This window comes from Palaemon carinicauda, chromosome 22, assembly GCF_036898095.1.
Source record: "Palaemon carinicauda isolate YSFRI2023 chromosome 22, ASM3689809v2, whole genome shotgun sequence".
In the NCBI taxonomy this organism is placed as follows: Eukaryota; Metazoa; Arthropoda; class Malacostraca; order Decapoda; family Palaemonidae; genus Palaemon; species Palaemon carinicauda.
The window spans coordinates 121101517-121114682 of NC_090746.1; the positions used below are offsets into that span (position 1 = coordinate 121101517).

General features: G+C 36.3%; 2 protein-coding genes across 2 annotated transcripts in view; both read left to right on the forward strand.

Annotated features, from left to right (window-relative positions):
* Nucleotides 1-8315: 8315 nt before the first annotated feature.
* On the forward strand, nucleotides 8316-11186 carry LOC137616053 (cylicin-2-like). The gene is made up of 3 exons (XM_068345730.1): nucleotides 8316-8388; nucleotides 8781-9024; nucleotides 10433-11186. The coding sequence occupies exons 1-3, from the start codon at nucleotides 8316-8318 to the stop codon at nucleotides 11184-11186; spliced, it is 1071 nt and encodes a 356-aa protein (XP_068201831.1).
* Nucleotides 11187-11458: 272 nt separating this feature from the next.
* Nucleotides 11459-13166, forward strand: part of LOC137616054 (uncharacterized) — a 3001-nt gene continuing 1293 nt past the window's right edge. Inside the window, exons 1-2 of the mRNA XM_068345731.1 lie at nucleotides 11459-11497; nucleotides 12775-13166. The exon at nucleotides 12775-13166 is cut by the window's right edge and continues 288 nt beyond it. Of these exons, the coding sequence (XP_068201832.1) occupies nucleotides 11459-11497; nucleotides 12775-13166 (431 nt within the window). The remainder of the gene's footprint in view (nucleotides 11498-12774) is intronic.

The following is a 13166-nucleotide window of genomic DNA, read 5'->3' on the forward strand; positions in this document are numbered from 1 at the left end:
TGGAGGCCATTTTTTCAAAATGACTGCCATCATGGGGTTTCAATTAAACAATTACCCATATTTGATTAGTATGACTTGGATAACAGACATACCAAATTTCATGCTTGTATCGCCATTCACATGATTTTTTTTTTTATCTCTCACCCTACTAAGGAAGGGATGTGTTAAATGGTGAGTTATATAAGAGGCTGGATACAAAAGAGGATATATATATATATATATATATATATATATATATATATATATATATATATATATATATATATATATATATATATACATATATGTATACATATATATGTATATATATACATATATATATATATATATATATATATATATATATATATATATATATATATATATATTTGTACATATATATGTATTTATATATATATATATGTACATATATATATATATATATATATATATATATATATATATATATATATATATGTATATGTATATATATATATATATATATATATATATATATATATATATATATATGTATATATATATATATATATATATGAATATATAAAATTTACATATTATGCGAGATATAAGTTATATATATATATATATATATATATATATATATATATATATATATATATATATATATATATATATATATATATATAACGTGCATATTAGGACGAGAGTTGATTAAACATTGTTGTTATGAGAGCCTTACCTAAATTAATACTATGACTGCAAGACAAGCAAATAGAAATGGTTGATAGTAATTGAATTTCCCATTTTTTATTATTTCATACCGTTTGATAACATAATATAGAAAAGCCCTTTTAGGGGATATATTTGGTTTATACTTCAATTCAGTTTGTTCAAATAGGAGTACACCAGCTACATAATTATAAGTTATCTAGTTTGGGGTAAGTTGACTATTTTCTTTTTTCAAGTTAACTTAATTCGAACATGTCAATGGGAAGTTGACATTAATTCTGTAATGTTTTCATAGTTTGGCATGACCCCTTTATGCATTTGAAGGAATTAATGAGAGAGAGAGAGAGAGAGAGAGAGAGAGAGAGAGAGAGAGAGAGAGAGAGAGAGAGAGAGAGAGAGAGAGCATGTATTTACTTGAATAATAAAAGTCAAACAGTTCTATTGCCTGATTATTATTATTATCATTATTATCAATTGCTAAGCTACAACCCTAGTTGGAAAAGCAGGATACCCCAACAGGGAAAATAGCCCAGTGAGGAAAGGAAAGAAGGAAAGATAAAATATTTTAAGAAGAGTAACAACATTGAAATATATATTTCCTATATAAACTATAAATTCTTTAACAAAACAAGAGGAAGAGAAATTAGATAGCACAGGGTGCCCAAGTGTACCATAAAGCAAGAAAACTCTAACCAAAGAGAGTGGAAGACCATGGTACAGAGGCTATGGCACTACCCAAGACTAGAGAACAATGGTTTGATTTTGGAGTGTCCTTCTAGAAGAGCTGCTTACCATAGTTTCTTGTTTTTTTATTTCCATTTCATTCTTACAAATGCTACAAAGATGTTATAATGGGTTGAGAGTAATGTTAAAGAATCCCTAGGTTTCCTACCTCTACTTAGATATCAGTGTATCGCAAGTGTTTCATACACGCTCGTATAATGTAATGCTATTGCTTCATCTCGCTCTCTCTTCGCACCGATAATAGCCAAACCTGTTTAAGCTGGCCATCTCATGCTTTACATTGTTTGAATTTCTGCGACATTCTTCCTCTCAACTGCCTGTATATAAGCTCGGTGTCTGTTGAATAAACTATACTTGCATTTACCTCGACTCATCTCATGCTTTACAGTGTTTGAAATTCTGCGACATTCTTCCTCTCAACTGCCTGTATATAAGTTCGTTATCTGTTGAATAAACTTGCATTCACCTCGACTCTTTGTTAGCACCCAACAACCACTGCACACATCAAAATGAATGATCAAACAAGAGTCCGTTCTCTTCTTTCTATTCATTCATATAAAAAAAAATACTAACCGACTTTACCCAAAAACGATCTCCAGCTATTGGGGAAAATGAATGAACGTTCGTAGATCTAGAAAAAAAAGAATGACCTCCCAATTACAGCGTTTTATACTATCATAGGTTCCTCTCCTCAGAAATTGCATATGTTACAGAATATCTCGAACGGGGGGAAAATGACGGACATATCGAATATCTCCCCAAGACAGACCTGCATATGCATGCAATATATTCCGAGGGACAGAAAATGGCAGAGACAGCTCAGAAATCCCACCCGAGTTAAAACTTGCACACGGAAACGCTTCTGTAAGAAGATAGCAAGGCAGGAACTTTATCAAATTATTTGTGACGTCTGCCGATCGCACACATGTTAAGACTGAAGGCTTTAACGTAGTGCAGAGTTTTCCGATGATATTGCACGCTTTCGTCTCTTTAGATTTATTCTAAGGGGGTTTATTATTCCTAAGTTACAGTAGACTCGATATTAATGTTGCAAAATTGAATAATAATCATATAGTTGCAGAGTTTTCCGATGATATTGCACGCTTTCGTCTCTTTAGATTTATTCTAAGGGCGTTTGTTATTCCTAAGGTATAGTAGACTCGACATTAACATTGCAAAATTGAATAATAATCATATAGTTGCAGAGTTTTCCGATGATATTCCACGCTTTCGTCTCTTTAGATTTATTCTAAGGGCGTTTGTTATTCCTAAGGTATAGTAGACTCGACATTAACATTGCAAAATTGAATAATAATCATATAGTTGCAGAGTTTTCCGATGATATTCCACGCTTTCGTCTCTTTAGATTTATTCTAAGGGCGTTTGTTATTCCTAAGGTATAGTAGACTCGACATTAACATTGCAAAATTGAATGATAATCATAGTTTTTCGATGCATTCATTGTCTATCATAGCAAACACCTAAAGGCTGCTTTAACGAAAACGCTTCTGTATGAAGATAGCAAGGCAGGAACTTTATCAAATTATTTGTGACGTCTGCCGATCGCACACATGTTAAAACTGAAGGCTTTAACGTAGTGCAGAGTTTTCCGATGATATTGCACGCTTTCGTCTCTTTAGATTTATTCTAAGGGGGTTTATTATTCCTAAGCTACAGTAGACTCGATATTAATGTTGCAAAATTGAATAATAATCATATAGTTGCAGAGTTTTCCGATGATATTGCACGCTTTCGTCTCTTTAGATTTATTCTAAGGGCGTTTGTTATTCCTAAGGTATAGTAGACTCGACATTAACATTGCAAAATTGAATAATAATCATATAGTTGCAGAGTTTTCCGATGATATTCCACGCTTTCGTCTCTTTAGATTTATTCTAAGGGCGTTTGTTATTCCTAAGGTATAGTAGACTCGACATTAACATTGCAAAATTGAATAATAATCATATAGTTGCAGAGTTTTCCGATGATATTCCACGCTTTCGTCTCTTTAGATTTATTCTAAGGGCGTTTGTTATTCCTAAGGTATAGTAGACTCGACATTAACATTGCAAAATTGAATGATAATCATAGTTTTTCGATGCATTCATTGTCTATCATAGCAAACACCTAAAGGCTGCTTTAACGAAAACGCTTCTGTATGAAGATAGCAAGGCAGGAACTTTATCAAATTATTTGTGACGTCTGCCGATCGCACACATGTTAAAACTGAAGGCTTTAACGTAGTGCAGAGTTTTCCGATGATATTGCACGCTTTCGTCTCTTTAGATTTATTCTAAGGGGGTTTATTATTCCTAAGCTACAGTAGACTCGATATTAATGTTGCAAAATTGAATAATAATCATATAGTTGCAGAGTTTTCCGATGATATTGCACGCTTTCGTCTCTTTAGATTTATTCTAAGGGCGTTTGTTATTCCTAAGGTATAGTAGACTCGACATTAACATTGCAAAATTGAATAATAATCATATAGTTGCAGAGTTTTCCGATGATATTCCACGCTTTCGTCTCTTTAGATTTATTCTAAGGGCGTTTGTTATTCCTAAGGTATAGTAGACTCGACATTAACATTGCAAAATTGAATAATAATCATATAGTTGCAGAGTTTTCCGATGATATTCCACGCTTTCGTCTCTTTAGATTTATTCTAAGGGCGTTTGTTATTCCTAAGGTATAGTAGACTCGACATTAACATTGCAAAATTGAATGATAATCATAGTTTTTCGATGCATTCATTGTCTATCATAGCAAACACCTAAAGGCTGCTTTAACGAAAACGCTTCTGTATGAAGATAGCAAGGCAGGAACTTTATCAAATTATTTGTGACGTCTGCCGATCGCACACATGTTAAAACTGAAGGCTTTAACGTAGTGCAGAGTTTTCCGATGATATTGCACGCTTTCGTCTCTTTAGATTTATTCTAAGGGGGTTTATTATTCCTAAGCTACAGTAGACTCGATATTAATGTTGCAAAATTGAATAATAATCATATAGTTGCAGAGTTTTCCGATGATATTGCACGCTTTCGTCTCTTTAGATTTATTCTAAGGGCGTTTGTTATTCCTAAGGTATAGTAGACTCGACATTAACATTGCAAAATTGAATAATAATCATATAGTTGCAGAGTTTTCCGATGATATTCCACGCTTTCGTCTCTTTAGATTTATTCTAAGGGCGTTTGTTATTCCTAAGGTATAGTAGACTCGACATTAACATTGCAAAATTGAATAATAATCATATAGTTGCAGAGTTTTCCGATGATATTCCACGCTTTCGTCTCTTTAGATTTATTCTAAGGGCGTTTGTTATTCCTAAGGTATAGTAGACTCGACATTAACATTGCAAAATTGAATAATAATCATATAGTTGCAGAGTTTTCCGATGATATTCCACGCTTTCGTCTCTTTAGATTTATTCTAAGGGCGTTTGTTATTCCTAAGGTACAGTAGACTTGATATTAACATTGCAAAATTGAATGATAATCATAGTTTTTCGATGCATTCATTGTCTATCATAGCAAACACCTAAAGGCTGCTTTAACGAAAACGCTTCTGTATGAAGATAGCAAGGCAGGAACTTTATCAAATTATTTGTGACGTCTGCCGATCGCACACATGTTAAAACTTAAGGTTTTAACGTAGTGCAGAGTTTTCCGATGATATTGCACGCTTTGTTTCTTTAGATTTATTCTAAGGGATTTGTTATTAATGAGGTACAGTAGACTCGATATTATTACAAAATTAAATAATAATCATATAGTTTTTGATGCATTCATTGTCTATCACAGCAAACGCCTAATGTCTGCTGTAAAATCTTAAGATTAGGTTTTGGTGATGAGAAAACTTGAATCGCTGTCACAAGTTCTTCCAAAAGATTAATGAATACAAAAAAACTATAAAAGAACAGTTAGATTTAGCACGGAAAACTAAGAAGGGGCAAATAGTATATATTCAATTAGTTATCAGTGACATAAATGACTATCGTATTATATATATGTAGGTAGCTTGGAGGAGCATTCATATCTAGTAGTATTCTGAATATTCTTTTCTTTGTAAAAATTATATGATATAAGCTGGAGATATGATAATTCCTTGCTGAAAAAATAAATAAATACTGTATAACTGTGATAAGTATATATATGAATATATATACATATATATATATATATATATATATATATATATATATATATAATACATATATATATATATATATATATATATATATATATATATACATATATATATATATATATATATATATATATATATATATATATATATATATATATATATATATATATATATATATATATATGTATATATGTATATATGTATATATATATATATATATATATATATATATATATATATATATATATATATATATATATATATATATATATATATATATATATATATATATATATATATATATATATATATATATATATATATATATATATATAACATATATATATATATATATATATATATATATATATATATATATATATGTGTGTGTGTGTGTGTGTAAACATATTTTACGTGTATATTAATTCACATATCTCTATTAGTTTATTAATAGGATAGAAAATGCTGAGTAGAACGAGATTATTTGACCTTTTGACATTCATCTCATATGAAAATACAATTCTCTATTCCGTTGTGATATTAGAAAATACCCTGAAAATCATCCGGTGTTTGAATCATCAATATCTTATGAAGAGAAATATTATAAATAAAAGATGATCATTTTCATTTATCAATATGCAGAATTTAGAGCATTCTACTTTTGAACTAAGTTATCATAGGTATGTAATATATCAGAATAATTACTGTTAAAAAATTTGCATTAAGAAAACGGTAAATGTCTGGCAATATTTATTCCAGGATTTTTACCGTTTTAAAAACAGATATATTGACGCAAATGAGTGATATTACGGTCACCAACCCGTAAAATATCATAACAAATTATGGTAAAATTACGGTCGCCTGTATCTTACTAAAATACTGGTATGAACGGTATATTATTACGGAGAATTTTCAATTACAATTACGGTTTTTTAACTGTGTTGTGTTAATCAACGTTCAGTTTAGTAAAAAATATCTGAGAAAAATGCTAACAATTTCTTAATTACAAACGACTATAATATCTCTAGAACAGAAATAAGTATTGAATTTTGTCCTTATAAATAGCTTTGACCTGGAGGTACGTTGGAAATTATGGCATGAGAATATTACAGAAGAATCGTACATGTCTGGATAGTAGAAATGTATCAGAAATTCCTCCTTTACTAAACGTCAAGTTTATATGAAGCTTCGTCAATGCCAATTGGAAGTGAATGAAAAGGTAATGGCATGTCTTTAAAGAAAGAATGTGTTATTTCTATGTATATAACATGAGACTAAGCAATTTTATGGTATAAATCAATCGCTTTGGTCTGTGCCATTTATGGGAATGCTTTGTGTACTCAATTCCAAATGTCATTTCTTTATTCATAGTACTTTGGATTTTTTTTTATCTGTATCAATATTATTATCTTAATATATTTTGTTTCTCATTCAATAATAACAATAACAATAACAATAATAATAATAATATTGACGAGCATAGTGTGGCATTATTCTAGAAACACCTTCAATAGAGAGGTGAATAATAACAACTTGGAGTATGCACCTCCCTTATCAAATAGCCTTTCGATAGATTGCAGAATAGAAAATATATATTATCTATAAATTCTAATATGACGGAGCTACATTCCAATTATCCCTGAAAATCATAGGGAAAAAAATCCTGTTATTTTCATCACCCAGGTGAAGGCAGATTGAATCCTTTCTTCCCTCATGTAGCGTCCTCCTCGTCCCCAGTGACACTAATCCCATTACAGCTGTAGATTCGAAGGATATCGGAAAGGGCGGAGCGTCTCGGAATGGGACGAGTTTGTCGTCAGCGCTGATTGCCTCAATATTTGTGCAGAAATTGTATACATTTCTCCAAGTGTCGACGCCTTCATCTGTTCTCCCTTGATAACATTCGGCTCATGGTTGCCACCTGTCAGAGTTGTTTGTTAGGGCGAAATTGGGAGGCATTCTTTACACCGGCAAGAGTTGCGACGACGAAAGAGAAGGGAAAAAGAGTTGCGAGGAAGGAGGAGGGAAAAAGAGCAGAGGAGGAGGAGGGAAAAAGAGCAGAAGAGAAAGAGAGAGGAAAAAGAGCAGAAGAGGAGGAGAAGGGAAAAAGAGAAGAATAGGAGGAGGGAAAAAGAGTAGCAGAGAAGGAGGGAGAAAGAGCAGAAAAGGAGGAGGGAAAAAGAACAGAGGAGGACGAGGAGGGAAAAAGAGCAGAGGAGGAGGAGGAGGGAAAAAGAGCAGAAGAGGAACAGGAGGGAAAAAGAGCAGAAGAGGAACAGGAGGGAAAAAGAGCAGAGGTGGAGGAGGAGGAGGGAAAAAGAGCAGAAGAGGAGGAGGAAAAAAAGAGCAGAAGAGGAGGAGAAGGGAAAAAGAGCAGAGAAAGAGAAAGAGGAGAAAAAAAGACAAATAGGGACATTTATGAATGCAGGGTATAACTGGAGAAAACTGAGCGAATGAAGAGAGACAGAGAGAGAGAGAGAGAGAGAGAGAGAGAGAGAGAGAGAGAGAGAGAGAGAGAGACAGAGAGAGACAGAGAGAGAGAGAGAGAGAGATAAAAAAAATATAAGGGAAGTGTGGAATGAAATTAGGTGTAATATAGAAAGAAATTCATAATGATAATGATAATTAATATTTGTATCAATATTATTTTCTTATTTTTTTTTTCTCGTTCAATAATAACAATAGCAATAACAATAGCAATAACAATAATAATAATAATATTGACGAGCATGGTGTGGCATTATTCTAGAAACACCTTCAATAGAGAGGTGAATAACTATATTTGTGAATTAACAACTTGGAGTATGCACATCCCTTATCAAATAGCCTTTCGATAGCTTGCAGAATAGTAAATATATTATCTATAAATTCTAATATGACGGAGCTACATTCCAATTATCCCTGAAAATCGTAGGGAAAAAAATCCTGTTATTTTCATCACCCAGGTGAAGGCAGATTGAATCCTTTCTTCCCTCATGTAGCGTCCTCCTCGTCCCCAGCGACACTAATCCCAGCTGTAGATTCGAAGGATTCGAAGGATATCGGAAAGGGCGGAGCGTCTCGGAATGGGACGAGTTTGTCGTCAGCGCTGATTGCCTCAATATTTGTGCAGAAATTGTATACATTTCTCCAAGTGTCGACGCCTTCATCTGTTCTCCCTTGATAACATTCGGCTCATGGTTGCCACCTGTCAGAGTTGTTTGTTAGGGCGAAATTGGGAGGCATTCTTTACAGCGGCAAGAGTTGCCACGACGAAGGAGAAGGGAAAAAAGAGTTGCGACGAAGGAGGAGGGAAAAGGAGTTGCGACGAAAGAGAAGGGAAAAAATAGTAGAGGCGGAGGAGGAGGGAAAAAGAGTGGTGACGAAAGAGGAGGGAAAAAAGAATAGAGGAGGAGGAGGAGGGAAAAAGAGTTGCGACGAAGGAGGAGGGAAAAAAGAGTAGAGGAGGAGGAGGAGGGAAAAAGAGCAGAGAAAGAAGAGGAGGGAAAAAGAGCAGAGAAAGGGGAGAAGGGAAAAAGAGCAGAGGAAGAGGAGGGTAAAAGAGCAGAGGAGGAGGAGGGAAAAATTGTGACGAAGAAGGAGGGAAAAAGAGCAGAGAAGGAAGAGAAGTGAAAAAGAGCAGAGGAGGAGGAGAATGAAAAAAGAGCAGAAGAGGAGGAGAAGGGAAAAAGAGCAGAAGAGGAGGAGAAGGGAAAAAGAGCAGAGGAGGAGGAGAATGAAAAAAGAGCAGAAGAGGAGGAGAAGGGAAAAAGAGCAGAGGAGGACGAGGGGGGAAAGAGAGCAGAAGAGGAGGAGAAGGGAAAAGAACGGAGGAGGAGGAGGAGGGAAAAAGAGCATCGGAGGAGGAGGGAAACAGAGCAGAAGAGGAAGAGAAGGGAAAAAGGCCAGAAGAGGAAGAGAAGGGAAAAAGAGCAGAAGAGGAAGAGAAGGGAAAAAGACAAGGAGAGGAGGAGGAGGGAAGAAGAGCAGAAGAGAAGAAGGGAAAAAGAGCAGAGAACGGGGAGAAAAAAAAGACAAATAGAGACATTTTTGAATGCAGGGTATAACTGGGGAAAATCAAACTAATGAGAGAGAGAGAGAGAGAGAGAGAGAGAGAGAGAGAGAGAGAGAGAGAGAGAGAGAGAGAGAGAGAGAGAGAGAAATATAAGGAAAGTGGGCAATGAAATTAGGTGTAATATAGAAAAAAAAATTCATAATGATGATTATTAATATTTGTATCAATATTATCATCTGAATATATTTTGTTTCTCGTTCAATAATAACAATAATAATAACAATAACAATAACAATAACAATAATAATAATAACAATAATAATAATAATATTGACGAGCATGGTGTGGCATTATTCTAAAAATACCTTCAATAGAGAGATGAATAATAAATATATTTGTGAATTAACAACTTGGAGTGAGCACCTCCCTTATCAAATAGCCTTTCGATAGATTGCAGAATAAAAAATATATTATCTATAAATTCTAATATGACGGACCTACATTCCAATTATCCCTGAAAATCGTAGGGAAAAAAATCCTGTTATTTTCATCACCCAGGTGAAGGCAGATTGAATCCTTTCTTCCCTCATGTAGCGTCCTCCTCGTCCCCAGCGACACTAATCCCATTACAGCTGTAGATTCGAAGGATTCGAAGGATATCGGAAAGGGCGGAGCGTCTCGGAATGGGAAGAGTTTGTCGTCAGCGCTGATTGCCTCAATATTTGTGCAGAAATTGTAGACATTTCTCCAAGTGTCGACGCCTTCATCTGTTCTCCCTTGATAACATTCGGCTCATGGTTGCCACCTGTCAGAGTTGTTTGTTAGGGCGAAATTGGGAGGCATTCTTTACAGCGGCAAGAGTTGCGACGACGAAGGAGAAGGGAATAAGAGTTGCGAGGAAGGAGGAGGGAAAAAGAGCAGAGGAGGAACAGGAGGGAAAAAGAGCAGAAGAGGAAGAGAAGGGAGAAAGAGCAGAAGAGGAGGAGAAGGGAAAAAGAGCAGAATAGGAGGAGGGAAAAAGAGTAGCAGAGAAGGAGGGAGAAAGAGCAGAAAAGGAGGAGGGAAAAAGAACAGAGGAGGACGAGGAGGGAAAAAGAGCAGAGGAGGAGGAGGAGGGAAAAAGAGCAGAAGAGGAACAGGAGGGAAAAAGAGCAGAAGAGGAACAGGAGGGAAAAAGAGCAGAAGAGGAACAGGAGGGAAAAAGAGCAGAAGAGGAACAGGAGGGAAAAAGAGCAGAAGAGGAACAGGAGGGAAAAAGAGCAGAGGAGGAGGAGGAGGAGGAAAAAAGAGCAGAAGAGGAGGAGGAAAAAAAGAGCAGAAGAGAGGGAGAAGGGAAAAAGACCAGAAGAGGAGGAGGAGGGAAGAAGAGCAGAAGAGAGGGAGAAGGGAAAAAGACCAGAAGAGGAGGAGGAGGAAAGAAGAGCAGAAGAGAAGGAGAAGGGAAAAAGGCCAGCAGAGGAAGATAAGGGAAAAAGACCAGAAGAGGAGGAGGAGGGAAGAAGAGCAGAAGAGGAGGAGAAGGGAAAAAGAGCAGAGAACGGGGAGAAAAAAAAGACAAATAGAGACATTTATGAATGCAGGATATAACTGGGGAAAATCAAACTAATGAGAGAGAGAGAGAGAGAGAGAGAGAGAGAGAGAGAGAGAGAGAGAGAGAGAGAGAGAGAGAGAGAGAGAGAAATATAAGGAAAGTGGGCAATGAAATTAGGTGTAATATAGAAAAAAAAATTCATAATGATGATTATTAATATTTGTATCAATATTATCATCTTAATATATTTTGTTTCTCGTTCAATAATAACAATAATAATAACAATAACAATAACAATAACAATAACAATAATAATAATAACAATAATAATAATAACATTGACGAGCATGGTGTGGCATTATTCTAAAAACACCTTCAATAGAGAGGTGAATAATAACTATATTTGTGAATTAACAACTTGGAGTATGCACCTCCCTTATCAAATAGCCTTTCGATAGATTGCAGAATAGAAAATATATTATCTATAAATTCTAATATGACGGAGCTACATTCCAATTATCCCTGAAAATCGTAGGGAAAAAAATCCTGTTATTTTCATCCCCCAGGTGAAGGCAGATTGAATCCTTTCTTCCTTCATGTAGCGTCCTCCTCGTCCCCAGTGATACTAATCCCATTACAGCTGTAGATTCGAAGGATTCGAAGGATATCGGAAAGGACGGAGGAGCGTCTCGGAATGGGACGAGTTTGTCGTCAGCGCTGATTGCCTCAATATTTGTGCAGAAATTGTATACATTTCTCCAAGTGTCGACGCCTTCATCTGTTCTCCCTTGATAACATTCGGCTCATGGTTGCCACCTGTCAGAGTTGTTTGTTAGGGCGAAATTGGGAGGCATTCTTTACACCGGCAAGAGTTGTGACGACGAAAGAGAAGGGAATAAGAGTTGCGACGAAGGAGGAGGGAAAAAGAGCATAATAGAAAGAGAAAGGAAAAAAGAGCAGAAGAGGAAGACAAGGGAAAAAGAGCAGAGGAGGAGGAGGAGGGAAAAAGAGCATAAGAGGAGGATGGAAAAAGAGCAGAAGAGGACAAGGAGGGAAAAAGAGCAGAGGAGGGGGAGGGAAAAAGAGCAGAGGAGGAGGAGGGAAAAAGAGCAGAGGAGGACGAGGAACGAAAAAGAGCAGAGGAGGAGGTGAAGGGAAAAAGAGCAGAAGAGGAGGAGGGAAAATAGGGCGAAATTGAGAGTCAGACGAAGAAAGAGAAGGGAAGAAGAGTGGTGACGAAGGAGGAGGGGAAAAGAGTAGAGGAGGGGGAGAAGGGAAAGAGAGTTGCGACGAAGGAGGATGGAAAAAGAGCAAAGGAAGAAGAGGATGGAAAAAGAGCAGAAGAGGACGAGGAGGGAAAAAGAGCAGAGGAGGGGGAGGGAAAAAGAGCAGAGGAGGAGGAGGAAAAAGAGCAGAGGAGGAGGAGGGGAAAAAGAGCAGAAGAGGACGAGGAGGGAAAAAGAGCAGAGGAGGGGGAGGGAAAAAAGAGCAGAGGAGGAGGAGAAGGGAAAAAGAGCAGAGGAGGACGAGGAGGGAAGAAAAGAGCAGAGGAGGAGGAGGGAAAAGAGAAGAGGAGGGGGAGAAGGGAAAAAGAGCAGAGGAGGACGAGGAGGAAAAAAGAGCAGAGGAGGAGAGGGGAGAAAGAACAGAGGAGGACGAGTAGAGAAAAAGAGCAGAGGAGGACGAGGAGGGAAAAAGAGCAGAAGAGGAGGAGAAGGGAAAAAGAAACAGAGGAGGACGAGGAGAGAAAAAGAGCAGAGGAGGAGGGAAAAAGAGCAGAGAGAGAGGAGAAGGGGAAAAAGAACAGAGGAGGACGAGGAGAGAAAAAGAGCAGAGGAGGAGGGAAAAAGAGCAGAAGAGGAGGAGAAGGGAAAAAGAGCAGAGGAGGAGGAGGGGAAAAAGAGCAGAAGAGGAGGAGAAGGGAAAAAGAGCAGAGGAGGAGGAGGGAAAAAGAGCAGAAGAGGAGGAGAAGGGAAAAAGAACAGAGGAGGACGAGGAGAGAAAAAGAGCAGAAGAGGAGGAGAAGGGAAAAAGAACAGAGGAGGACGAGGAGAG